Below are 26,826 nucleotides of genomic sequence, written 5' to 3' on the forward strand. Positions count from 1 at the left end.
GTTGTGAAACAAAGTTATTAAAAAATCAATTAAAAAAGCAATGAATAGTACACATATATGCAAATGAAAATCCCTTTGAAGTAAAATAGAATATAACTACAGAATCACTGGACAAATATTTCTGACAAAAATCCTACTCTGACCATAAAAATATAAAATTCTTATAAAAGAAGAGTTAATAATAATTACATAACAGAAAAACTTATAAAATTTCTTCTAAGCTGACCAATAAAACCCAATGTATAAGATGAGCCTGTAAAGCCCGAGAGAGTTTTCTTAAAACAGGTATTGAAAGGCAAGCAATTCTGACTTTACTGCTTAAGGAATAGTTCTATCACAGCTGAATACAATTCTTCTTTCCCTTTTAGTAAGTTATAGCAAGGAAACATCAGAACTGCTGACATGTAAGAGGTTCTAGAATTTACAGTTCCCATCAACTGTGAATGACCAAACAAAAGGGAACAGAAAACTGAGGTCATTTTTACAACTGATTATCTGATGGAGCAGTAAAATAGTTTCTCATGCTCTTTATTCTTTGCCTTTGAGGACATCAGTGTTTCACACTTTCCAAAATTTCAGGCAGTGAATATTGATTTTTTTAAAAATGTATGGAGTAGTAGAAACACCCACTTCCTTTTTCCACTCTTTCCTGTAACTCCAAAAAAGCTTTAGCTGATTGATCTCATCATAAATGACATACAGTACTAATACTGTATGTCTAATACTAATTATTAACCCTAATTAATACTAATTATAAACCCTACAGCAAGCTCTGTGGTGTGAATCAGTTTTAAACAGGACAGGATGACTAATTGTTCCTCTTTCTTTGTAAAGCACTGCAAAACCAGATTATTTTGTATGAATTTAAAGTAAAGGCAGGTTAGTCATAACAAAGCACCTCTGTTTCCTCTGCAGCTATTTGAAAACATTTTATCCCATTTCAAAACCACTAGTAAGAAAGGAATATATTCTGTTAAAGCTAAAACATTTACTTTTGGGATTCCTTTCTCCTCCACAACCTCCTCCTCTCAGAGCTGGGCAAGTCCCTTGCACTTCCTCCTCCTCTAACACACCTGCTGCCAACTCTGATTCTCTAGTGGTGTTTCATTTAATGCATAATTTTCTGACACTGAATGCTAATCCCAAACAGGGCTAATCCCAAACAAGCAGATGAGAAAAGGGGCAAGAAAGAAGAGGCAAAAAGGAGAAGGAATGCACAGGCCTTTCAGAAAGCTGCAGAAAACAGGAGGAAAAAACACAGGCAGGGAATAAAAGGGAAAAACGGGGAGGCTTGTAACAGATCAGAAGTGGTGGGAAATAAAAATTATTAGATACTTGAAGACAAAAATGACAATATATAACATAATAAAGGAAGATAAAGTGCTGCATGAATTTAAGAGAAGAGCCACAGGAGGGAACATAGTTATGTAGACACCATGACATGGTTATGAGAACCATGACAGACTCAAAGTATATCTGTCTCTCTCTCCCCTGCATTTTGTATCAATTTTGATCCAAGAATATAAATTCATAGGCTGTAAGTCATATTTGTGATACAAATGTTTACTTTTCTCTGAAAAGTGAACTCTGCTTCCCTTATATTTTCTGAGCACGTTTACTTAAGCATAAAAAAAATGTTCAATTGATTTCAGGAATGAAAATCATTCCATCTAGGATTCCTGAGCTACAAAACCTGAAGCCATACAGAAGTGAAGCCCAGATCCCTTGGCTCTTATTGAAACACAAGTTTTTCCAAATAGAAAAGCAAATACAATAACATGAATAATAATAAAAAAGGTCTCATTGGTGGATGGTAAAATCAATGTACCAAGAAAAAGTGTCCTTTGAAGGACAAATGTTGACCCCTTCTAAGAGAAAAACAAAAACAAAATTATCAAAGTTATCAAAAAACAGATTTATATTAAAATATCAAATTTATCAGTGCCCTATCAAGTCCAGAAGATGGTTGATCACTTCCAAGACAGAAAGGGATGTATCCCTTCCATTTCCAAAACCAAGGGACTGCAACCTTGCCCTGCCCTTGTGCAAAATCTACAAAAAACAGAAGGGGTGAAAGATCCCTGTTAGGTTCCTCCCAAAAATTCACCCAACTAGAGTGCCGGTGCTGGGAACCCAATGCTAAAAGTAATCAATTATTGTTAAGCAACAATTTAAATGAGTTTCTAGCTCCCTGTGGCATTAGAGCAGTTTCTGTTTAAGAATTTTGGCACCCAAATACAGAAAACTTACATGGGTGACCCAACCTGAAAAAACATTCTACACTATTTTGAATTCCACTTCCTGAAACTTGATTTTCTGAACTGCAATAAAACAGAAACAAAAAGCCTACTGACATCTCCATCTAAATGGAACCAGTGGCAATCTCCTAGGAAGGGTTACAAACCCTCCAAAGACAAATTGCACCAAGGAAGAACAACACTTAACCAGATTACTTGGAGATTGCTGATCTCTTCTGCAGCAATTCCTGGCCCCTACCATCCCATTGCCAAGTGAATTCCCTTGTAGCTGTTTCTGTCTAATTTTACATTCAACTTGGAGCCTCTCTGAGACACAGTCAATACTTTTTTATTTCCTATACTACTTACTCCTGATGCTTGTTCCCTTTGATAAAGAATTTGAAGTGCTTAGTCCATAAAATTAATAATGAATAATGACAATAAGATTATGTCTATTAAGCTTGTGACAAAGTATGTAGTTTTGACAGACATAATTAAATTTAAGTATATTACATTAAAATATTCTATTTTAAAGATGAGACATTTTACAATCATTATTACTTTTATGAAATGGACATGGGGTCTAGAAACCTAAACCTGTCAAATTCAATGAACAGCAAAAAAATATTCATGGACTATACAGACTAAGTCTATATATATAGTTTTAGGATGTTATTACTCATGTCTTTAATAACATGTTCATGCATAAATATTTCTTTCTGCAAAATTAATATATACATCATATATACCAGACACATCCATATTGGGTTAAGTATGAAAGCCAAAACTCCTAGCATTCAGTGGTGGGATATTTTGCCAGTATAAAAATATAACTGAAACAATGAAAACTGAGAATATTTCAACAAAGTCACACAAAACTTGTTATACATCCCCAAACTGCTATCACTAAAGAAGCAGGAAATTAAGCCTTAAATCTAAACATCTTTAGGCACTCATGTGTTTGAGATATTAAATTTCACTATTAGATATAACAACACCATGAGAAGAGATGCATAAATTTTTCAAAATCTGCCTATAAAACCAATTGATAAAAACTAGGAATGCAATATTTCATTGTCCCACTTTAAAATGTTTTATTACATTTTTTAATTCACTGTGAGCAGCTGTTTATATGCCAGTAACTCCATGGCAGTACACAGCAGTAATAAATTACTCTCAAATATATACAAGTCAATATTTGAGTAGAATAACTGTGTGTGTTAGTGAGTTTTAAGGGTTTTTAAATTATTTTTCAGATTTACAGAGACCTTTTACCTGCCTGCCAGCCCCTCACCTTAGACTCCTGTCTTGGTTTTGATATCCATTCCCAGTGACCCCCAAGCTATTCCTTCTTTTATCTTTCCCTCTCCTGCCACCATCCAACTGTGAGGACATAAACCACTGGTTCACTTTGGTTTATCTCATTTGTGTTCTACTGGAACCATGGGAGCTGTCCAACACTGCCACTGCCTTGATCAAAATCCTCCTGTTTTCAATGGTGTTGATTGGAACAGAGAGAAAACAGAAAATCTCTGGTTTATGTTCTCTGTCCCGATGCCCCCTGACAGGAGCAGCTGCATGGAAAGTAATCCCCATCCCTTAAAATTTGGGATAGCTCAAGGAGAAGTTTGTCCAGCTCGTGGAGAAGTTTCAAGTATAGTGAACTATTTTAGAAGTTTATAATCTAATTTGAGTATATTTCCCCAGACCATGGCAATATACAGAAACCAACCTGCTGGCAACCTTTGATGCCTCAGGTTTTAGCTTTTATATTTATCAGATTCTCTGCTGCTTTAGTGTGAACTTCTGAGCGTCATATTAGGGGATGGTGAGCTCCCTTCACAGAGTAGGGAGACAAAGCAATTCCTTCTCTAGCTGGGAACCAAGGACAAATGATCCAAATCTCAGGCCCAAGAGCATAAACAACGTGGACTGAAGAGAGAAAAACAAGAAGGATGGGACTGCATGGGCTAAAGCTCCAATTGGACAATTAACTCCAATATGCAAATGGAGCAGAACTGATCAGAGTGAGAGTTCCTGTGACTGGTCATCCATTTTGTGACTATTTTGGTTCATCTTGGGTTTAGCCCTGGCTGGGCTCTTGTGTTGCCCAAGGTGGAGCCATTGAGGAGATCCTTTTAATAAATCCCTACTTTATTCTTTAGGTCCATCTAGTCTCCATTCTAGGTCAGCTTTCACAAGGCATCACCTTCATAAACTGGTCTTCATAAACTGGAGACAGGGGAACATTAGAGTAAAGTAACTGAGTGAATTGCCTTTAATATAGGTGAATCTGAACAATTTCTCCTGAATATTATCCTTTAAAAGAGAAGGAACCCAACAGAATAATCAGATTTGGGAAGACATATGGATTGGAGAATTTTATAGGAACAATTATGAAAAGTGAATCTAGAAGTCAATAATGGAGAGAACGCAATTATCAGTTTGTGCTATCAGATGTGGATACAATGAATAATTCTATAGACTCCTCAAAAGCTGGGGAAAAAACTGTTGCCATATCAGAACTACTTCTCATCTACTCTGGGAAACAAAACCTCTTTCAGACTTCTCTAATTTTTGAGCTATGAAAACCTCCACTATAAATCTGGAAGGAATTGGTTTCTGTAATCTTTTTAGATCACTTCTACATCAGGACAATTTTATAAACAATTGGACATATTCTCTTTTAAAACTCTGGAGGCAGAGTCCAGAATTAGACACAAATACTAATTTTCTACCTGCAAACTCCTTACAATGAGCAACATTTGAAATTACAGGCCCTAAAAATTAAAGTGGTTGTAATGTCCAAACCCTCTGTACTTGTTACTTCAAAACTTGCATATATACTCTCCAATTCTGAGAATTGCAAACATTCAGGCAGAAGCTGTCTCAAGAACAGGGTGTTTTTATCAAATTGAGGTCCTCCAGGAAAGTTATTCTCTGTTAACTATATTAAACCTAAAGAAGAAATTTAACAATAATAATTTATTTAAAGTGCAACACTTTTCCATTGCCTAATTTCCATGCCCCTGTCAGATGAAGGATTGTAGTACCCAACTTTTTGTTTTTACAGTATAAACCAACAACTTGACACAGTTTAAGGCGTAATCTCGGAGAAGTTTCTGTACTTCCTAAACTGGACTGTCAGATTTCCTTTTTATAGTTTCATTTTACTGAAATGCTCATCTTCAAAGGGAAATGGGGGAATGCATGCAGCTCCGGGATTTAGGAGCCTTGAAGGTTGGGAAAACCTGCAAGGAGCAGCCAGATACCCAAGGAACTGTGAAGCCTGCATCTCCTCTGGGCTGTGGGAATAGAAAGCAGCTAAGTCTGACAAATTCTTAAATTTTTTATTTTTTTTTTTTTTAAAGCTCACATAAGTAAACCAGCTTAGTGCTTAGCCAGATTAGTGCTTCAATACTTGCTTAATCATTTACAGTGTATAACATTTGTGCATGCTGCAGTGCTGAATTGGCTAAGCTCTAAAGACAGTTTATATAACCAAGCATTAAACTTCAAACAGCTCAGCAAGGTCATCACTGCCCTAGCGCCAAGAAGAGCTCCCAAGCAGTCTAAGATTTCTGGCCTAGTTAGCATGTTTTCAAAATTCTTACTACGAGTCTCTTGGCAATTATAAAAGACAATTTCTCTGTTGAAATGCAGAGGAATTTTACAAGAGAAAAGCAGCAGATGTTCTCCTCAAAAAGCTTTAAGGTTCAGAAGAAATAAACAAATTTTAAAAACCCCATACTTGAAGAAATGTTAACACCAATATCTAAATACATGTAAACTCCCATTTCATGTAATAAACACTCCTTGGTTTAGCAGACAGTGTGTCAATAATTAGCCTAAGATTGTTGTGTTTATCCTAAATTATCTGATATGGAGCACAGAACACTGCACACTGTCTCATACCATCCCTTAATGATATGAAAGCCACATTCTGGCAAGTTACTTCTATTTGCTGTGTCTTTTGAAATCTCTGTGGCATTTTCTGATAGATTTTGTAACAGACATTTTAAGATCCAAAAATCATAGTCCCAGGAAAAAACCTCAGAGCAAGCCAGCCTTATCCTCAGAGGTCACAGAATCAGGTGAGAAAATGCTTAGTTTGCCATTATTAGCACTTCAGATTGCATCACTCACAGCATTCCTGTTCACACTTTTTCCTCTCCTCCATGAAAATGTATTTTGTGATTGCCATATCCATGCCCTTATCCTTCTCCATTCGAAAACACAAAGGATAAGAGCAAACTCAACCATCACCCCCTTAGTTAACTTTGACAAGAGAAAATGTCCAAAACGACAAAGGAAAACAGACCATGAAATCCATGTGAAAAACATGCCTTCAAGGAACACAGTTATCACAAGAGATAAAACCTAATCTTTCTCATTTAAGTGCTTATCAGTGTGGATTACAGATATCAGAAGGCCAAGGGGGAATCACAGCTCGAAACACTGAACTTCCCTGAGTTTCCCCTATTAAAATAATTATTTTACAATGGTTAAATTTCATCATCCAAAATATTTGTAGTTTTGTGCTTAATCACAAAGAAATTAATTTTGTTTTTGGTTGGTTGTTCCAGGAGAAAGCAGGGAGAAAGGGAAAAGACTTTGATTAAAGGTAAATTGATAATTAAAGGTGAACTCTGCAAAACTGTCAAAGCTCTCCTTGGAGCACCCACAGGGCTGTTTCATCTGTTTCAGACACCAAGAATTCTATCACTGTCTTGTTAAATCCACAGAAACTTTTCTATAACTTCATTTTAATCTGTTAATGATGTTTTGAGTGAAACTCCTGACAGCAGAAAGCGACGAGAGGCATTAGGTGTGGGCAGGTGGGAGAGGATCCAGACAAGGGGCACAAAGATGATCCAAGGCTTCGGAAGCTGCCATGACAGCAAAGACTGAGAGAACTGGGTTTGTTCACTCTTAAAAAGAGAAACCTCATCACCACATTCCAGCCTTTAAAGAGGCTGGAAAGAAATGGAGACTCCCTTTTTACATGGAAAAGGCAAGGGGTGATGGGAACAGGTCACTCTCGGGAAGATTTCGACTGGAGACAAGAGGAAAACTTTTCAAAATGAGAACACTGAGCCATTGGAATAATCTTCCCAAGGAAAGGGTGGATTGGACCCGTGGCTGTGGGTCATCTAGACCATGCTTTTCCCAGAAAAGATTGGACTAGGTGATCCATGAGGCTGGACTAGGTGATCCATGAGGTTGGACTAGGTGATCCATGAGGCTGGACTAGGTGATCCATGAGGTCTCTTCCAACCTCATCCTCCACAATGATTGCCTAAGGAAAAAAATCTTGCTTTCATATCATTTAAATACCTCAGGATCTTTCTCCCAAAGCTCAATTTCTTATGGCTTGAATATTTATACACCATCTGGACTTCAAAGAGACATGTCCTCAAAAGCAGCATGATTCCAGCTTTACACAAAGTCACTATTGCTTCTGGAGCTTGCCTCAGATATGTCACTGGTACCAAATTTGGATAAATTTGCTGTGGCAGTGTGACAGATTTCCTTCTTCTCCAGAAATAGAAATCCTCAGAAGAAGACATTAACTCTGCAGATATAGAGCAATTGAAACTGATTTTATCCAATTGTTCAGGAGAGCCCCACAGGCTGGAGACCAGCCAAGGCAATGGACACTGAGGATGGTCTGGATGGAATTTTGCAGCAATCTTCTGAATTTAGTGACATGAGGACATTTTTGGGGGAAGAGAAATTCTGAAACTCTCAGGCTGAAAGGGAAGACTGTGAAAGGTTTGACCACTGTGGTCAGTTTAGGGCTAAGAGAGACACATTGGCAATTATTTACTTCTTTCCTTTGAAAGATACAGAAAGAAGAGTAAGAGGATAATTTTATGGGAATGAAAATAGCAGGATAGCAGCACAGGGAATGACATCAAGAGGAGTAGGGAGCTTTGCTTCCTCTGTCAGAAGAGCAGAATGTCAGCAGGATTCCAGCTCAGGGCTATATCTGAGTGAGAGCTGCTTAGGTGAGCAGGTTAGAACTGACTGGTGTTCATCCCAAAAAAAACCCATGGAAATTATGCTGAGATTAATAGAAATATTTGCAGCTCTTGTAGCTACTGCTAGAGTGTCTCCAATCTACCATCTCAGACAACTGCCATTGAATTATTCATGATGCATTTATAACCTACAATTCATGAATGCAGGGGCTAGAAAACTTATTGGTTTCCATTTTTTATTTCTTGGTGAACCTTTGATCTGAAAATAAAGTAGTTATTTCATCAGTTGTGGTTTGGAGAAGACCTGGAGGCACCCAGTATGAGATAAAAGCCTAAAAAAGCCCAGATCCATGAAGTCTTACCAGCAGTACAGCAGTGCTGAGGTTTGGGTAAAGCTTGAGGAAGGAGCTCAGGTAACAATTTCATCTCAAATAAAATTCCCCAAAAAAATTATAATTTCATATATTTGAATTAAAATGAAAGCTCTTTAATTATACAATTTGGAATATGAGAACAATTCATCATAGTGTAGAATTTTAATTTTTCGCATACTTTACAGATAAATGACACAAGCTGTTTAATTATCTGTCAGGTGAGAAGCAAAACAGAGATAAGGATTAGTTCATTACATAAGTATTTCAAAAGTTATTATTTCACCCATCTACCTGGAAAGCCCCAAATTACATTTGAAATACTGGTCTCATGCTGAGCAGACTAATAGCTTTTCCAGGCTTTTTGAGGCAGGAGAAAAGGCTGATTTTAGCCCCCTATTCTGACACATGGCACAGAGGATCCCTTCTACTTTGAAGAGCAAGTTTCACTCACTTTGCAACTTAATCAAGAACCTGTCTATATATGCCAAGGTATAAAATTGAAAGAGTGCCTCAGATTACTGCTTGTGTTCCTAGAGTTTCTTTTCCTATTTGACATTTTTCCCACAAACACATAGTACTGCACGTTTAAAAGGTATTAATATCAATAACAGAACAAAAATGAAAAGCTGATTTAATATATTGATAAAAGGAAAAAAAATCCTCAAAAAAGGTTGGTAAAAAGGTTTTTAAAGGACAATTTTTACATAACTATACATAACATTGAAAGCATCAAAAAGAAAAAAAAAAAAAAAACAACTGAAGTGTTGACCAACCTTTATGTCTGTGAGATCCATCCATGTCAGAAAACTCAATGTGGTTTTCATCAGCCCAGTACAATCTGTGGTTGACATAGTCTATGGTGAGAGCCATAGGTCTGGAAATCTGTGTTTCTATAACCACAGCTTGCCTGGATCCATCCATCCCAACACGGCCAATGTGAGGGGACTCACAGCAATCAATCCAGTACAGGTACCTGTGGAACCAAACACAGCAGCTGAGTAACTGTGATGCCTCAGGTTTTAGCTTTTGCATTTTTCAGATTCTGTGCTACTGCAGTGTGTGGGTCTGGGCTTCATGTGAGGGGATAGTAAGCTCTCTGCACAGAGCAGGGAGACAAAACAATTCCTTTTCTACCTGGGGACCAAGGACAAATCTCAGCCCCAAGAGCATAAACGTGGGCTGAAGAGAGAAAAACAAGAAGGATAGGACTTCATAATCTAAAGCTGTAATTGGACAATTAATTCCAATATGCAAAGGCACCAGAACTGATAAAAATGAGAGACCCCGTGACCAGTCATCTATTTTGTGACCATTTTGTTTCATCTTGGGTGCAGCTCTGGCTGGGCTTTTGTGCTGCCCAAGGTGGATCTATTGAAACCTTCTAATAAATCCCTACTTTATTCTTTAGGTCCATCTAGTCTCTGCTCTAGGTCAGCCTTCACAAGGCATCAGCAGCAATAACTGACCAGAGAGGTTGTGGCTGCCCCATCCCTGAAAGTGTCCAAGACCAGGTTGGATGGGGCTTTGAGCAACCTGGGGTAGTGAATGGCACCCCTGCCTGTCTTGGGTGTTTGAAACTGGATGATCTTTAGGTCTCTTCTTAATCAAACTATTCTGTGGCTCAATGCTTAATTTATTTAGTTGATCTCAAGAATAAATCAGTAATTAGTCTACAATATTTCCACCTTCCAGATAAATCTTTGAGTTTTCTGGACCTGTCTGTAAATAGGTGTGCTGAATGTAAAGGATTTGAATAGGAAACCCCCTGCCAGGTGTGATTTTATTAAATTAATTATAGACTAATAAAATGTGCATTTAAATGGCTTAGTCTTGATACCTTAGAATTTGAAGCACCACTCAAACTGGACTTTGTGAATCTCACATCCTACATAAATGGCATCATTAATAAATTTATCAGAAATATGATATTATATCTACTTTTTTTTTTTTACACATGTTACAAAACTTTTTTTTTTGCTATTATGCAGCCACATAATGCAAATTGAATTGCTTCGGGAAGTACTAGCTGCAAAACATTAAAACAGTTTCTTGCACAGAGGGTTTAAAAATGGGTGAAACACTGAGAGAGACTGTCAGAAAGCTGAGCAGCAATTTTCCCCTCAACATGCTATTTAACCACAATGCAGAGCACGTTTGCCATAAAGGGAGAAAAATCCCATTATTTAGTACATGGATGCCTGTGGCTGCTGTTGTGTGCCATTACTCAGAACCTCAGGACAGATCTTTCCAGCTGGGAAGCTGATTCTGCTCTACAGGCTTTGGACAGGCTCTCCAAAATCCAGATGCAGCTCATATCCTTGATAACCACCTGGAACAGAATTTGTGTGCAGGAGGAAATGGTGATGCTAAGAACAGTTACAGGTATCCTACAACACACAAGTGCAATGTGCTGGCACCCAGCCTGCTCCACACAAGCAGCACACAGAGGAAACCTTCTCCACTCTCTCTAACGTAAGATGTTTTCTTTGGAAACAAACTGCATGGCAGCAGCAGGATGGTTCACTAAGCATTTCTCATTTCTGAGGGGAAAAAAAAAACCCACCAAAAAAACCAAACCCAAGATTCAAGTAACACCATTTCAAATTATAACTCCGAATTTGAATTTTTATTCCAGCACAATTCTATATTAAAATAAATGAAAACAGGCTTATGTTTAGCAATAAAAATGTAAAAACTGCTTTGGAAAGCCGGCTATACACACCAAAAAGAACCTCGAGTAAGTTATTATGCCTATTTATTTATATATCTAAGTCTTCCTGAAAGACTGGGACTCTGTGTACTAACTTTGTAGAGTGATTTTTGCCTACTCAGGGATGCCCAGGCAACCACAGAAAGATCCCATGTATGCATCTCTTGAAAACATTAAACAAAGGTCTGCATCCTCCCTCCCCAATATTACAGGGAAGAAAGGGTACAGTTACAAGAAAATTAAATTTTAGTCCTAAGAAATAGTAGAAAATAGCTTTTATCTTGAAAAAAATAGTAGACTAGATAGGTTATATTTTTATGCAAGGAAAAACACTGCTTTTCTTTGTTTAGGTAGAGTCCAGACCAACACAACAACTTTGTCCTATCACTGAATATTAGATTAAAAAAAAACACAAGCCAACAAAAAACTAAGTATTATTTCCTATGTATTTTTTTAATTTAAAAAAATTAATATCAAATGAGGATTAAGTAGGAAGTACTGAAAATTTCCTGTTTCATACCCAGCTTGAGGATCTAAGGACAGATCTCTGGGAAACTTCACTCTCTTGCTCACAAGGACAGTTGGGTACAAGCCATTGAGCTTGGACACCTCAATAATTCTCTTTTCAGTATCAGACCAGTAGAGATTCTTCCCAATCCAATCTACAGCCAGGGCATTGGGAACAGCTGTATTGTGAACTACCTGGAAAAGCAAAAATTACATTAATTATTTATCTAAATAACTGGGAAAAGGAACAATAATTTGAGCGGTACAGATGCCAGGATAGTGAGAGACTGGATATTTGGTACAGTGACATAAAGCATGTAAAAACTGGGTATTATTCACTGCTAAACACTGACACTTCTCAGGTAATGACACTTAAGTAGCTACAACAATGTGACACTTTCCTCCTCGTGAGGGAGAATGGAGCATACTATGATAATGTAAAGAGGAAATTATCAACATTATGCACAAACTTTTAAAAACTTTTGAGCTTTCATTTTTTTCATCTTAAGTACCTAGTATTCTCTTAATGTAAAAAGAAAAAAAAAGAAATAAATCAAACAAACACAAACTTTTCACTTTTCTCCCTTTCATTTCATATTCCATTTTTTGTTCCACAGAACAGAGTGGAGATGTGGCTGCTCTCCCCACAGTGTGCCCTTGAGCACATCTGCTGCTGTTCATCTCCCCATTTCTCTCAGCAGCCTCCATCAGCATATTCTTCATTTTAATGTCACAGTAGTGCCATATGTCATCGTGACAGAGAGACCATGAGAGCACTCAGAGTTACTGGCTGGAAAGGAAATACTGTGCTCTTATTTCCAGCATTCATGTGGCAGAAGAATGAGGAATTTCCCAAGAATTAATTAAATTTCAAAAGGACTACATTGTTAAGAGACAAAAGCAATTCAGTCACCTACTGGAAATCCTACAGACTACTGACAGGGATGTGTTATTCTCAAGGTTTTTGATGACTTGGATAATTCAGGGACTTGAACAAATTCTTCTAGATATATTACAGATATGTGATTACAAACCTCATCATGGCATAAGTCAGTCCAGCTTGTCTGGGAGTACTTCATGCCAAGTATTCAGTAATATTTGAATATTCATAATCATTTGAGACCAATTTCTTCTAGGCTTGAAAATTCTATTCCTGAGAAGATCTATCCTGACCTATTCTATTCCTGATTAAGGTTTGTGCAACTAGAACTTCAGAAAAAAACCCTACATTTCAGAAAGCAATACTTGAAAATGTATGAGATTTCTTAAGCACTAATAATGGGTTTATTACTGTGGTGCACATTCTAATTTACTGTTATCTTCATCACCAACAGCATGGGCACCAGACTATAAGCTTCATGTATAAACCTGTATTATGTATAACTGAAAGTGCTAGTTTTAAATTTATTTACCATCTGAAGACATGGAAAAGCCTTCAAGATAAAAAGGGATATGGTGAGATGCTTTAAATCAATTTTATAGTTATGAATTTGTAAAAGCACCTTCTCAGGTTGTTACATAATTTATCATCTTATAAAATCTTTTTAAAAAGTTAAATTCCAGGATACACTGCTTTTTTAATGGGAATGAGAGGTTCTAATTTCTAAAACCTCCACACTACCAGCTTCACCAGTTTATAAATGTGTAATTGCAGCAACTGCTGCATTGGCACAAGGGACATTTCATGCAGAAATGGATAACTGTGAAAATGTAGGTAGTGGTTTGGCTGTCTAAACACTGCACTAGAGCATCAACCAAAATAATGAGTTTCTCTTTCTGATGACTTTTCCTGAGGAGAGTCACCTCAGCCTGTCCCAGCCACTGAGACCACCAGTGTGGCACTTCATGAGCATGGTCCAGCCCTTGACTGCATTTCCCACTAACATTTGAATCTAAACTGTCCATGAAACACTGAACTCAGCCGTGTGAAAGGGCTGTCATTTCAGTTCTCTCAGTATCTCCTCCATGGGCAGAGGCAGAAGAAAAATGAGATGCCACCAGGCTTCCCAGAGCTGGTGTGCTGAAGAAATGCCATCTCCTGCAAGGGGAATCCGAGGCAATACATCAAATAGCATCACTTACACTGAGAGCTGATCTATTTATAGCAAAAAATAACATAACAAGTGAGAAGATAATAAAATGAGAGATTCATCAGGGAAAAAACCATAAAAACTCCCTCTCTTGACAAAACAACCCCATTAAAAGATGCAAACAGGTTGGCTAGATAAGAAATAATAACACTAGCATTTAAATAACTAAATAAAAATTATAATACTTTCATTTGAACTAATTTTTAATAATGTCATTTATTAAGTATGTCCTATAGCAACCTAATAAGAAAGTCAGAGCCACAAAAATTTGGCACTGCATAAAAGGTTACTGATAGACTATTAGACAGCTATAGACAGTATATAATTATTAGAAGTATATATTTATATTAGAAAGTATATAATTCTTGCTTTTTTTTTCACTTTTTTTTTAGCTTTCAGAGGCCAAATCTGGGCCAAGTTTTTCACACAAAACCCCCTTTTTTTTGTATGAAAATTAAATGGACCTATTTTCATGATTCTTGCTTTGCATATGGCATCCTATACGAGCAAAATTTTCATCAACATGACACTTGTGCAAATTGCAAATTGATGGAAAAATTAAATATCCTCCATGTCCTCATCCTAATTTTCTTCTAGTGGTTGTTCAACTTCTTGATGCCTTTTTTTAAAAAATTAAATTAATAATGAATCAGTAGAAAGCAATTTTGATAGTCTCCTACCTGGCTATTGGAACACTCTTAACTGGGAATAATTCTTTGTTGTTGAAATAGTGAGGATTAGAAATAAAGAGTCTGAATAATCCCCAGCCCTTATATAAAACTGAACCATCCATAAGGGACAGAAGCTGAGGAGGATGCTTTGGAAACTGTTTAGGGACAATAAGTATGATTCAAGGATTTAATGGATTTTGAACCCCACACTTGCCAGTGTTCTATTTTTTTCCCTACACAGGTACAACTTCTGAGTGCATGCTGAGTTTTACTTTCACCCCAATGCAATCAGATTGCCAGAAGATTTTCATCCACTTGCTTTTTTTTTCTTTTTAAGAACTATTATTTTGGTGTGAAGGATGCAAATGAGGTTGGAGCCAGTGATTTTCAAACCCTAATTCACATAAGGAGCAAAGCTGACGCGCTCTGAGGTTGTGTCAGTCCACACACCAAACTGAGAATGAAAAACACAAATCTTTTCTCTCTGCATGTTTATTGGTGTGCAGAGAGGGAACAAAATTCACAGGATATGTTGCTGCTCATTTAGGTCCCTGTTTCAGAAGGTCAGACATAATAGAATAAACAAAGCATTTCTTACTGCTTATCACCAGTTCCGGGAAAATGTTCACACAAGTCAACAAATGTGCTTTATAGTGGATTTGTGAACTTAATCCACTACAGAGGCAGAACAGGCTGTGCAGAAATGGGAGTGCACTTTTACCCTTCACAGCAAAGACATTGAGTTATTTTAATTATCAGTGTAGTGGAGGTGAAACAAAAACAAACTGAAGATCACAGGAAATGTCACATAGGAAGAAATAATACACCAGTGTATTTACACAGCTTACACCTAATTATAGCTCTCTTTTTTCTTTGGCATCCTGGAAGCCACATGGAACTGCCAATTCAGTAAGCTGTCAGATAAGTCATAAGGAATTTAGCTCCTAAATGCAGTTCTCCTTGTGCCTATCTTTACTTCAAATAAGATACAAATGCAATTAAATTTTACTAGGACTCACTAGCTCATGCTGCGTTTGTATTCATACACCAAAGCCTCCCAATCTGGGTTAAATGTATGAGGGAGCATTTCCCAAAGCACTCAAAAAATATAATTCTAGTAGTGACATTATTAATCCTCAATTACCTTGATGTCACTTCCATTTAAAGACATTCTGTTTATGCGACTGCCATTTGGTCTGCTGGAATCAATCCAATAAATGAACTCTTCTCTGTAGTCAAAGTCTATTGCAATCACATTGTTCAGCCCCTAAAAACAGAAAAAAAAAGTGCTTTTATTCAAATGTTTGAACACAAACTGCTGGATAGCATTCAGAATGCAAAACACAGTTAAAATTCCTAATGCTTTATTTTACTGTCTGCATATTTCTGAAGCACTTCCCTCTCTTTTCCATACATTACTTGTAAACAGAGTAAGACAAAGACTGTAACAGAAATAAATATGGTGACAAATTAACTGTGTCACTTCAAAAAAATGCAGATGATACATGAAATTAAATGAGGCTCCTGTGTTTTTCTATGCTCTTATTTAAATGAAATTTGGCAGTAAATACTTCTAATTTTTGTTCAGTTTAACTGCTGATTACTACCTTTAGCCCTTCTTTGGCAAATGAAATGGGAGAATCAGAAATAGTATGATCTTTATGACATTTAAATAATGAAAAAAATTCCCTAGTAATATAAATTAATCAGGAATTCAAAATGGTAATGGTGCAAAAAGACATTAATGTTAATTCCTGAATGAGGAGGTTTTGACTTAGATGCTATATTATAGGTACTCTATATATATGTATTTATTTATCTGTGTGTGTGGATACACACAGACACAGTGGTAGATCCAAAAAGCATGAAAGTTGGAGATCCAGCAGGAACCTGGGAATCTCCTATGGCTCCAATTACAAAGCCAACACATTTTGAGAGAATGGTGATTATATCTTAGGTACTCCAACATGCTGGGAGGAGCAGTCATACAATAATGGCTTTTCATCCCAAATGGCTGATAAGTAAGAAGAAGGTTGCATTCATATGATGGCTCTTATTTCCTTATCTGCCCCATAACCTGCTGAATGTCCTGATAGGTAGTGAAATCACAATTATTGTTAATATGCCAGTTTGTTGTTATCAATGAAATAGGGAGCAGCAGCGCTGAAAGGAACGGATGTGGTCTGTATTCCCTCTATAAATTCAAGGTCAGTTAATCAATTCCCTTATCAGCCCAATGGCATCCTGCTCTCAGGTAGATCAGCAGCCTCCCTGTTTAGTGTAATTCGTTGCTGGGAAGGGGTGTGCTGGACCAGCCAGCTCTGAAGTAAACAACTAAGGACAATATTTAATCATACCGAAACTGATACACGGCTTATCCACCAACTACTGCTGTGCAATTACTGTAAATCTACCTTTTGATCAAAATGTAGAGGAAAAGAGGAGATAAACTGCACAAATCATCATTATAAAAAGCCTGAAACAATTCAGTGTAGGAAGACCACTCTCATTTGTCAAAAATATCATACACATGCAGACACTTTTCACAAAACCAGCTGCAGCTCTGTCAGTCATAACTGGGCTGCAAAACACTTCTCCTGCCTCCTTTCCTCCTGTTGGTATAATTGCATCTACAGAGAAACTCCCACCTCAAATTCTTACTTAACCAAGGAGACAACAGGTCAACAAATACAAAATAATACTTCATACAATTTCATAACATTCTATAAATCAAAGTCAGCAATTTGAAAAAAAATATGGCCTTATCTCTATATATTCCACAACACTGTAAAAGTTCCCTAAAGAATCAAGACTAATACAGAGAATTGACTGCCTGCACATCTTTGGTTTCAAGTGTTATAATTTGGGTCAGTTTAATTTCAATTTTTATCAGAACATCAACTGCAGGCAAAGAACTCTTCATGTCTGTAACAGAGTTCTCTGTCCAGACATAATTTCCTCTTTATCATATACATATCTCACTTAAGCCCTCCTAGCATAATTCTTTGTCATTTCACAAGTAATCTGCTTTTTAGAAGGAATGGGGAAGATTTCAAATGGTGTCAGCTGCCTCAGTCTCTCATGTTAAACCTGTGGGTTTGTTTCTGTTACACACAGCACACAATATATCCTTGGCTGTGATTGCATTCCCTTGGTGCCCCACTTAAAAACAGGGAGATAAAAATCACAAATAATGAGAAGGAAGATTATCTACTCTGCCTATTGAAACCCTGAGGATTTTGATGACTAGGAGTGAAGGAAATGGAAACAAAGATGATAAATGAGACACATTCAAACAGTTGTACTGTTTATGTGTATTTGGAAAAAAAAAAGAAGAAAGAAAAAGAAAATAGAGGAAAAAGCTGACACATAACTCAGAGAAGACTGAAGGAGCTTGTACTTTCAGCTCCTTTATTCTGACTTTATATGAACAACTATTAGAATGGTAATCACAGAACAAATACACAGAGAGAAGGGTGGGTTTGCTCCTCTGCCAGAGCCACTCTGGTGTTTGCCAGGTGTGCAGGAAAGAGCCAAATCCATCATGGCACTACAAGGACACAAGGATGTCCTCATGAGGGACACAACCCCCCTGTCCTGCTGGTAAAGATCCCTCTTTGGCTTTCACATCAAATGCTGCCTTTGCAGGAGCAAAGACCAGTGGGTTCAACAGCAGAGGTGTTTATCAGCCCAGTGAATGAATGGAACATGGGAAAAACACATATTTTGTTCAGTGGCTGGAGCTGCTCCCTAATGCATTGAAGTCCATTGAATTCAGGACCATCTGTCAGGCACCAGCCACGAAGAAAATTTCCTGTTGCTCCCCTCTTTTCACAGGTTTCTATGAACAGGTACACCAGTAAAAGAGGAGAGAGGCAGTGAGATGCAAATGACAGGGAATCAGAAGGATTTCAGGAGAACAGACAGACTTTCACAATGTCTAAGCTTAAATAAAGGCAATGTTTCATTCAAGGTGGTCGATTTCATAATTACTGTTGTGAAGACTTGAGCACCTCTCTTGTGACATTTAGGTGCACAGCATAGTGACTCAAGAAGTTACAAAAAGCCTAATGATATTGATGGGGAATAAATAATTTCCTAGTCTTACTACAATTGACCCATTATCATTCAAGGAAATCGATATTTTTATTAAAACATATTTTGGAAATCTAATCTGTGTTAAATAACTACACTTAGGTGAAGCACAGAAGGACAGCAGACTGCTAAAAATGGCAGCTCTGTATTTACTGGGTGACTTTCTGTTTTTGCAGTTTTTCACTTTTTCTTTTCTCTGTTACAATATTTTAGAGCAATTACTTTAAAAAATTAGATTTACACAAAGATAAGAGTTCACATTTTGTAATACCAAATAAATATTGGGACTGCCTGTGTGAAAATAGATTTAGATTATGACAGTAAGTGGTCCAAATAATACATGGCCAAATAGGTGGGGATTTTTGTTTGTTTTTTTTTTAACTGAAATAGACAAATTGCACAAAACATATTGTGATGGAAGAGGATCACAAATAACATAATTTTTTAGTACATCAGAATGACTGACAAAACAACTGCCTGAGCTTTAATCATGACAAATCCAGAAAAAAATAGTCAATTAAAGTATTGTAATAACTCTGAAGGCACTGCAGTTGTTCTGTGGTGCACACAACGCCAATTATAGGATGTTTCTGTCAGTTGCAAACTTTAGAAAAAAATAAAAGTACTGAGTTAAACTTAGAGCATGGTACTATGGTTATACCTGTTTCAACAAAGTGTAGTTGGATCCATCAGTGCTAATTTTTCTTATTTCATGATGATCAGCCAGAATTAAGAAAGGTTCCTCATCTAAACCCCGGGAGAAAGAATATATTAGACTAGCTTTTACGTTAATTTATGGAAAATCAGGAATACAATGCTGAAATACAGATGGCTTGAAAAATAAATGTTACATGTTCTGATCAATGTTATGGATGAAAGAAATATTTAAAACATTCAAATGCTCCAAGAAAGATCAATGATGCAGTATAAAAATGAACAAAGCAATCAATTAGTATATCTTTCAATGCAATTTAATTCTTTTGCCTTTGCAATATGGGAACAACACTGCATTTTATTCTAATTTAATGTCAGAGATGAAATGGGAAATATATTTAATTCCATATGTTTTAATTTCAACATTTCCTTTCAGTTTAACACTGACTACTAATTATGGTTGCAAACCAAGCAGGTTTTGACTATTGCTTTTTGAGATTTCATTAGTCTGAATGATACAGTGAGAAAGAAACATCCACTCATAAAAACCTTGCTTTTTTAAAGTTTGAACTGAAGCCAGATTTGACTTTGTGTTACCCCAGCTTTCTAGTTTATAAAAAGTATTTACTTTCAGATACTCATTCATGACATCACTGAAACATCTCTGACACGGACACACATAATTCTAAAAATATATTTTTAAGGCTGTCTTTATTTTAGTTCTATTGAGAGACACCTTGACTAAAACAAAACAAAAAAAAAAAAAGATCACCAGTGATAAATAAAAATGTATAAAGGCTTTGTATCTACTGCTCTTGCACTCTAGAATGTAATGTGTTGTCCAGCCTACTCTGCTCCTGTAGTGAGCACATTTGTATGTTATAACAGAGTTGCATTTTCTATTTTTTTTTTTCCTGTTCCTCCTTTTCAGATGAGGAAGTTTGATGTACATTCTAATATTCTAAAGGTGATGAAATCTTATGATAACCATGCTATTATCATCTGACTCAGAAGCAGGACTAAGTGATGTATTTTAACTTTTCTAATACTTTTTCTAATAAAGTTAATTATTCACACTTTCAAAAACCACTGTATCTATTTATTACAAATGAGCTGAGGAAAACACAGACTAAAGATATAACTTATTATTGCATTCAGACACAGTCACATTCCTGTTTTATATTGAAAAAGTAGCAGATTCAAAGTAACTCTGTTTTTATCTTGCATATAAAGGTACCACAGACCTCGGGGCTAAGTTTTTTTTTTCCACAAATTATTTTGGTACAGCTGTGGATTATAAAATCATTAAATAGTAATACCTGAAAGGGATTTGCAGCCATTTGGGTTATCAGGCTGTGTTTCATACCCTTCTGCACACAAGCATTTGTAGGTTCCATAGGTATTGATGCATTGCTGGCTACAGGGAAATCCAGATGAACATTCATCAATATCTACACACGTTTTGCCATCATCCTTCAGGAGGAATCCAGGCCAGCATTTGCACTGGGAAAGAAAACCAAATACATTAATTTTTAATTTCGTTTATCACCTGTGTGTACTTGCTTCTGAATATGTTAGCATCATAAAAGTTTTATGCATACCATTTTTTCAAGTAACATCTTAATTACATTGCTGCTTGTATGGTTTACAGGAGGCATGCCTACTTTTCTTTTCAAATATTGCTGATGTGATCCTAAACACTATTTCCTCCATAAAAACCCAAACAAAACCCTGTGGAATGAGTAATTATTCTTCCTACTTTAACTGAAGAAAAAGTAAAGCGCACCTTTTCAAAAATATAGAAAGGATTTTTTTCTTGAAAATAATGATGGATGGACCCTTTGAAGTTCTTAAGTTTCAATTATACATGTGTTTTTTGGTAAAGATAGACAGTTTTCAACTATTTTCCTTTGAATCATTGATACCACCTAGCAATCTGTGTAACCAACACAGGAATGTGAATGAGAACTCTTGAGGCTGATTAGGAGCTGGACATGGACAATTCTTGTGGATCCCTTCTAACTCAGAATATTCTCTGTTTCTCTGACATTTATTTGGGTTTGGTAATGATCCTGGCAACGTTATCACATGCAATGTGAAAGGTGCAAAATACAACTGGCCAGAGGGGTTTTGAAAAAGGGGCATAAATTTTATCTACAGAAGACTTCCTGTCATGTTCCCTCCTTTATTCTCCATTTCTCTTTGCAGAAATCCAGGACGTGCTTTCTCCACCACTTCAAAAAGGTTTTTGTTGAACCCAACAGCTCCTGAGTCTCTGGCTCAACCCTCACAGTTCCAGAGGGCTGAATACCTGCACATCTAAGCCAAGCTGCACAGATTTTATTTAGTTCTCAGTGGGCCAATATTCAGCAGAAAAGATGAAACTTTGGGAGTGCAGTTAGGGTTACTTCAGAGTTAAAACCCTGGAAAAAGTATTTCTTCTATTTTTAGCTGCTATTTACAGGCTACTGCAGGCTGTTCCTCTCTACTTGTCAAGACCAAAGAGCAGATTCAAAAAACATCCTCACACGCAGACAATGAACAGTTTTATTCTGCTACTAAGGTGATATTACTTTAAATATTTCTATAAGAGTCTCTGTCTTGGGAAAAAAAAAACCCACAATAAAACCCCACAAGAACAAAAGAAAAAACTGGAGAAAACCACTATTTCTGCTCTTCATTCCTATGTATTGGAAAATTTTTACTCATTGATTTTCAGTGCTCTGTATACACCTGCATGATTTGTTGTATTTAAAGCACCTTTCCATAGGTTTAAAATATGCACTATACCATTTTTTAAAATACAATTGGCAATTGTTTGCTTACAGGAAATGAAAATTTGAATGTTCTTATTTTGGCATGGAAGCTACTTCACCACAAAGAGATACCACACAGTGAGGCTTTATAATAATCATGCAGTAGTTAAGCACTTGAGAGCTAAAAACTCGCATTATATTAAACCACATTTTGCAATTATTCACCTTGTATCCAACAGGAAGGTCCTGGCAGTCCTGGGAACAGCCACTGACTTTCTTACTGAGGCATTCATTAATGTGGCAGCTTTTCTCATCAGACCCATCACTGCAATCTTCTTTGTTATCACAAACCTCACTTTGAGGAATGCACTTGCCATTTTTGCACATAAAAAAAGAGCTGTTACATGACTGCTCTGGAAAACAAAAAAAAGAACACACAACTTGGTGTCATCTCTTAGTATTTGGAATTAATTTTCTCATGGATCAGCTGCTATGTGTATGCAAAATGAAAAAATTGTGTAACAACTGAATATTTATGCCTTATTGATAGCTTTATAATAACTTCCCACTTTTCTATGTCTTTGAAGGTTATTCCTCTCCTGGAAAAATCGGTGAAGACATCAACTTATTACTCCCTCCTACATATTTCTTTTTCATATAATGGAGAACCCTCTACATAATCTCTGCACAAAACACTGTTCTAGTTTCCAAAAAACATGGGTTCCTCCCCCTGTGGATGCTGAGGTGTTTAGGAACACAACTGGCTGAATTCCAATGAATTCCTTGTCTAATGGAAATATTTGTCTTCCTGCAAATATGTTCTTCCCTGTTTGGCAAAACTTCAATACATCATTTCAGCTACATTCAGATCCTTCAAATAACGATTGGAACATTCAAATAAATATAAGGTAGGTGTGCTGCCTCACTTCACAGCAGATGAGTGTGTTTTCCATCAGAATTGGAATAAAGAACCTGGCTACAGTGCAATGAAATGCTCAGGTCTAGACAGAAGAATTGGTCTTTCAAAAAGCCACAGACTAGAACAACATATGCAGATCAGGACTAATTTCCCTCTCAGAAACCAGTCAAACCTCATCAAACTTATTAATGTAAGCAGAAAATATCAATAAAACCAATAGCATTGGGTCAATAATTTACTAAAAAAATTTAAGCAGTGTTTATTATTTATAGTGGGAGAAACTTTATATCCCCTTTTATATGAACTCCTTTTGTGTGATGAATATCTGGAACACAATAACCATTATAAGAGCAAGGTAGAAACTTTGGAAATTACAATATTAATATCATCTTCTTTAGCATCAACAGGAGTTATGCACTGAGGAACTGTCTGCTATTTCATTCCTTAGGATCTGGTGGCTTGGACTTTGTGAACTGAAGTTTTGGATGCTCAGAACACTTTGTCCTTGCAAGACGTGAGCAAAATCACCATGAAAGCACTGGAAATTTAAGGTATGAGGTTTTTACATTTGCTGACTTAGAGCCCTAAACCATCGCTCTCAAAAAAGAGAGGTCACACATACTCTTCAAAAAATTTTAAACCTGAACTTTTGCTCTTGGTGCAAAAAATTACAAACCTGAACTTTTGCACTTGGTGTTGATAGGGGCTTCATCAGAGTGGTCTGGGCAGTCAAAGTCCCCATCACATTGCCACTGGGAATTCAGCAGGCAGCGCCCATCAGCGCAGGTGAACTCTCCAGGACGGCAGCGACGATACCCTACAAAACCAGCAACCACCCACCTCATGCTTGCTCTCATAGTTTCAACATGAAATTCCGCCTTTTTGAAGCAACAGAAAGAAAATTATTTTTTGCTCCATTTAGAGATGCAGCGTGTTGTGCTCATACACCAGCAAAGAGAGAAATCAAAATAAAGAAATCTATAATATGCAGATATTTTCTAGCAATTTTCTGTTGTGCTTCTCATTTCAGGAGCAAATTTAAGAGTAAATAACCAATATAGATTGCAACAGCACAAAACCAGGCATGATAATTGTCACTGCCATATTTTCTGGAAAAATCCCTTTGCCAGGATTTCTTCTCCTGGGAAGCTGAGAAGTCTCAGAGAAAAATGAAAACAATAATTATCTGACTTGCTTCTCCTTTGTTTTGCTGCTTTGGAATGTGGTTGGAGATTGTTTATCCAACATGTGAATTGTTTTTACTTAATGACCAATCACTGTGCAGCTGTGTCGGGACTCTGGAGAGGGTCAGGTTTTTCATTAGTATCTTGTTAAGCCTTCTGTAAGTATCCTTTTTCTATTCTTTAGTATAGTTTTAGTATAGTATTCTTTAATAAAATATAATACCATTCTTTAATACATATAATACCACATACCAATATAATACCATAAAATAATAAATTAGCCTTCTAAGAACACGGAGTCAGAGTCTCAATTCCTCCTTCATCCTGGGGATCCAGCAAATACCACAGATAATCACCAATTTGTCATTTTGAAGGGGATATTTGCTCTGTATTTTCCATAAATATTATTCCTATAGATTAATGCTTCTGAGTATGGCCAAGATACATTGAACAGAGACTCAGAACATATAAGAAACCCTAAATTCATGTGAATGGGGAAAATTAAACATTCACATATGGTTATATTGATAGAATTTAAATGAAGTGATAATCATGACAGACGTGTTTGATTCTTTGATAGAAAAAAAAACTATATATGGAGACAAAGACAAAAATACATATAATAAAAGATAAACTTATTAAACAAGAAATTCTAGGGCATACTTTTAAAATTCTCCTAAATATTATTAGCAATCAACTGTAAGACTCTATGGAAAATAATTTGTCACTGTAGCCCCAGATCCATGTTAATTCCAAGCTGTATTAATTAATACATAATTTAAAAGTGAGAATTAAAACAACTAAAAAAAATAAGAAGAGCTTTCTTTTTCAATAATGCCTTAGACCCTGAAGAACGCCTTACAGTTAGCAGTGTGAAATTGTTTTATTTACTCTATTTTTGTTATACTTGCCACATTCCAAGGATTCATCTGATCCATCTCCACAGTCATCATCGTGGTCACAAACAAACTGTTTGGGAATGCAGACTTTGTTATGGCACATGAAAGCATTCTCATCACAAGTGTTATTGGGAGCTAAGGAAAATACAGCACATAAAAAAAAAAAGAAATTGAGAACAATGAGATAAACAACCGATTTTCTTACACAAAGATGAAATGAGAAGTGAATTTGAGGGAATTCAATGGAAATAACCATAACTTTTTAGTCAGATAAAAAGCATCACACAATTCAATACCAGAAAAAGCTACTCATCACAAAGAATGCTACAGAAGTAAAGATAGCTAAAATCTTCTGTAATCCAAGAAAGAAAAGCTTCAGAAGTCGATGCTGTCTGTGGCTAAACTGTGGTCTGGCTCTGAAGAAAATAATATTTTTGGGAAAAGAGATGTCTTTATATTGGTCTGCTCCTGAACAAATGCTCTTTGAAGTCCACAAACACTCAAAATATATAGAATATACTTATGTACCATTTTTATGTATTAATAAAAAAAACCCCTCCAATTAAATTATTACTGAACTCCTGACCCTGTTCATGGAAATGTGTCTCAGGTAGACTGGAAGTAACATTTTATAGGGCAAGAGATGTCAGGATCTGAACAATTACACAGAGTAAATTGAAGACAGAATTTGCATCTCCCTTCTATGATGCACAACCTGCTTGACATGAGCAGCAGCAATTTCTTCAGGAAGAGCAATAAAACTGCAATGTCACTGAATTGTTGACTTTCACCAGTAAACACTGCATAATGCCTGTGAAGTGCCACACATCCTGACCTCCAGCTGGGCTGCCTCCCTGTGTCAGCCTGAGTAAAACTGTGAAGGATCCTCTCCATGTGCTCACACATGGGTCAGCACTCTTCACCAGCAAAGTGGACATGAAAATAACATGAAATAGCATGAGAATTACATTGTTTCTGGACATGCAAACCTACCACAGCCCGCTGTGGAGAGCTCATCGCTTCCGTTGGGACAGTCGCGCTCCCCGTCGCAGAGCCAGTGCTGGGGCACGCAGGCGTGGGAGCCCAGGCAGCTGAAGGTGTCTGCAGCACATGTCACTGAGCCTGGGGACACATGGCAGGGGATCCCTCAGCATTGAACCATCCCAAATCCCCAGCTGGAATACCCGTACACCTAGTTTGTATGGTGACTGGTAATGGTTAAAAGGGTTTATTTTAAAATCTCAGCGATTGTTTCATTCTGCACATTATGATAAACTGTAGCCATGATATTTTCTGAAAAATCCTTTCCTTAGGATTTTTTCTCATGAGAAGCTGAGGGGCCTCAGGAACAAAATGTAACCAATGGTTATCTGCTGCTGTGGAATGCAAAAGGTGCATCTGGGATTGGTCTCATGTGGTTGTTTCTAATTAATGGCCAATCACAGCCCAGCTGGCTTGGACTCCCTGTCCAAGACACAAGCTTTTTGTTATTCTTTCTTTTTCTATTCTTAGCCAGCCTTCTGATGAAATCCTTTCTTTTATTCTTTTAGTATAGTTTTAATACAATATATATCATAAAATAATAAATCAAGCCTTCTGAAATATGGAGTCAGATCCTCGTCTCTTCCCTCACCCTCGGATCCCTGTGAACACGGTCACAATAAACCTACTGGCTGGGATTGTTTTACAGTCAAATTTTCACAGAATTCACAGAATCACTGGGTTGGAAGAGACCTTCAAGATCAT

At 36.8% G+C, this 26,826-nt stretch overlaps 1 protein-coding gene across 1 annotated transcript in view; it reads right to left on the reverse strand.

Moving 5' to 3' along the window:
• Positions 1-26,826, reverse strand: part of LRP1B (LDL receptor related protein 1B) — a 631,162-nt gene that overhangs the window by 82,478 nt on the left and 521,858 nt on the right. The window contains exons 52-60 of the mRNA XM_066553313.1: positions 26,074-26,202; positions 25,093-25,215; positions 23,674-23,814; positions 22,304-22,491; positions 20,642-20,825; positions 19,330-19,415; positions 15,718-15,840; positions 11,826-12,007; positions 9,369-9,568 (exon numbers count right to left, since the gene is read on the reverse strand). Of these exons, the coding sequence (XP_066409410.1) occupies positions 9,369-9,568; positions 11,826-12,007; positions 15,718-15,840; positions 19,330-19,415; positions 20,642-20,825; positions 22,304-22,491; positions 23,674-23,814; positions 25,093-25,215; positions 26,074-26,202 (1,356 nt within the window). The remainder of the gene's footprint in view (positions 1-9,368; positions 9,569-11,825; positions 12,008-15,717; positions 15,841-19,329; positions 19,416-20,641; positions 20,826-22,303; positions 22,492-23,673; positions 23,815-25,092; positions 25,216-26,073; positions 26,203-26,826) is intronic.

Source organism: Molothrus aeneus, chromosome 7 (genome assembly GCF_037042795.1).
Source record: "Molothrus aeneus isolate 106 chromosome 7, BPBGC_Maene_1.0, whole genome shotgun sequence".
In the NCBI taxonomy this organism is placed as follows: Eukaryota; Metazoa; Chordata; class Aves; order Passeriformes; family Icteridae; genus Molothrus; species Molothrus aeneus.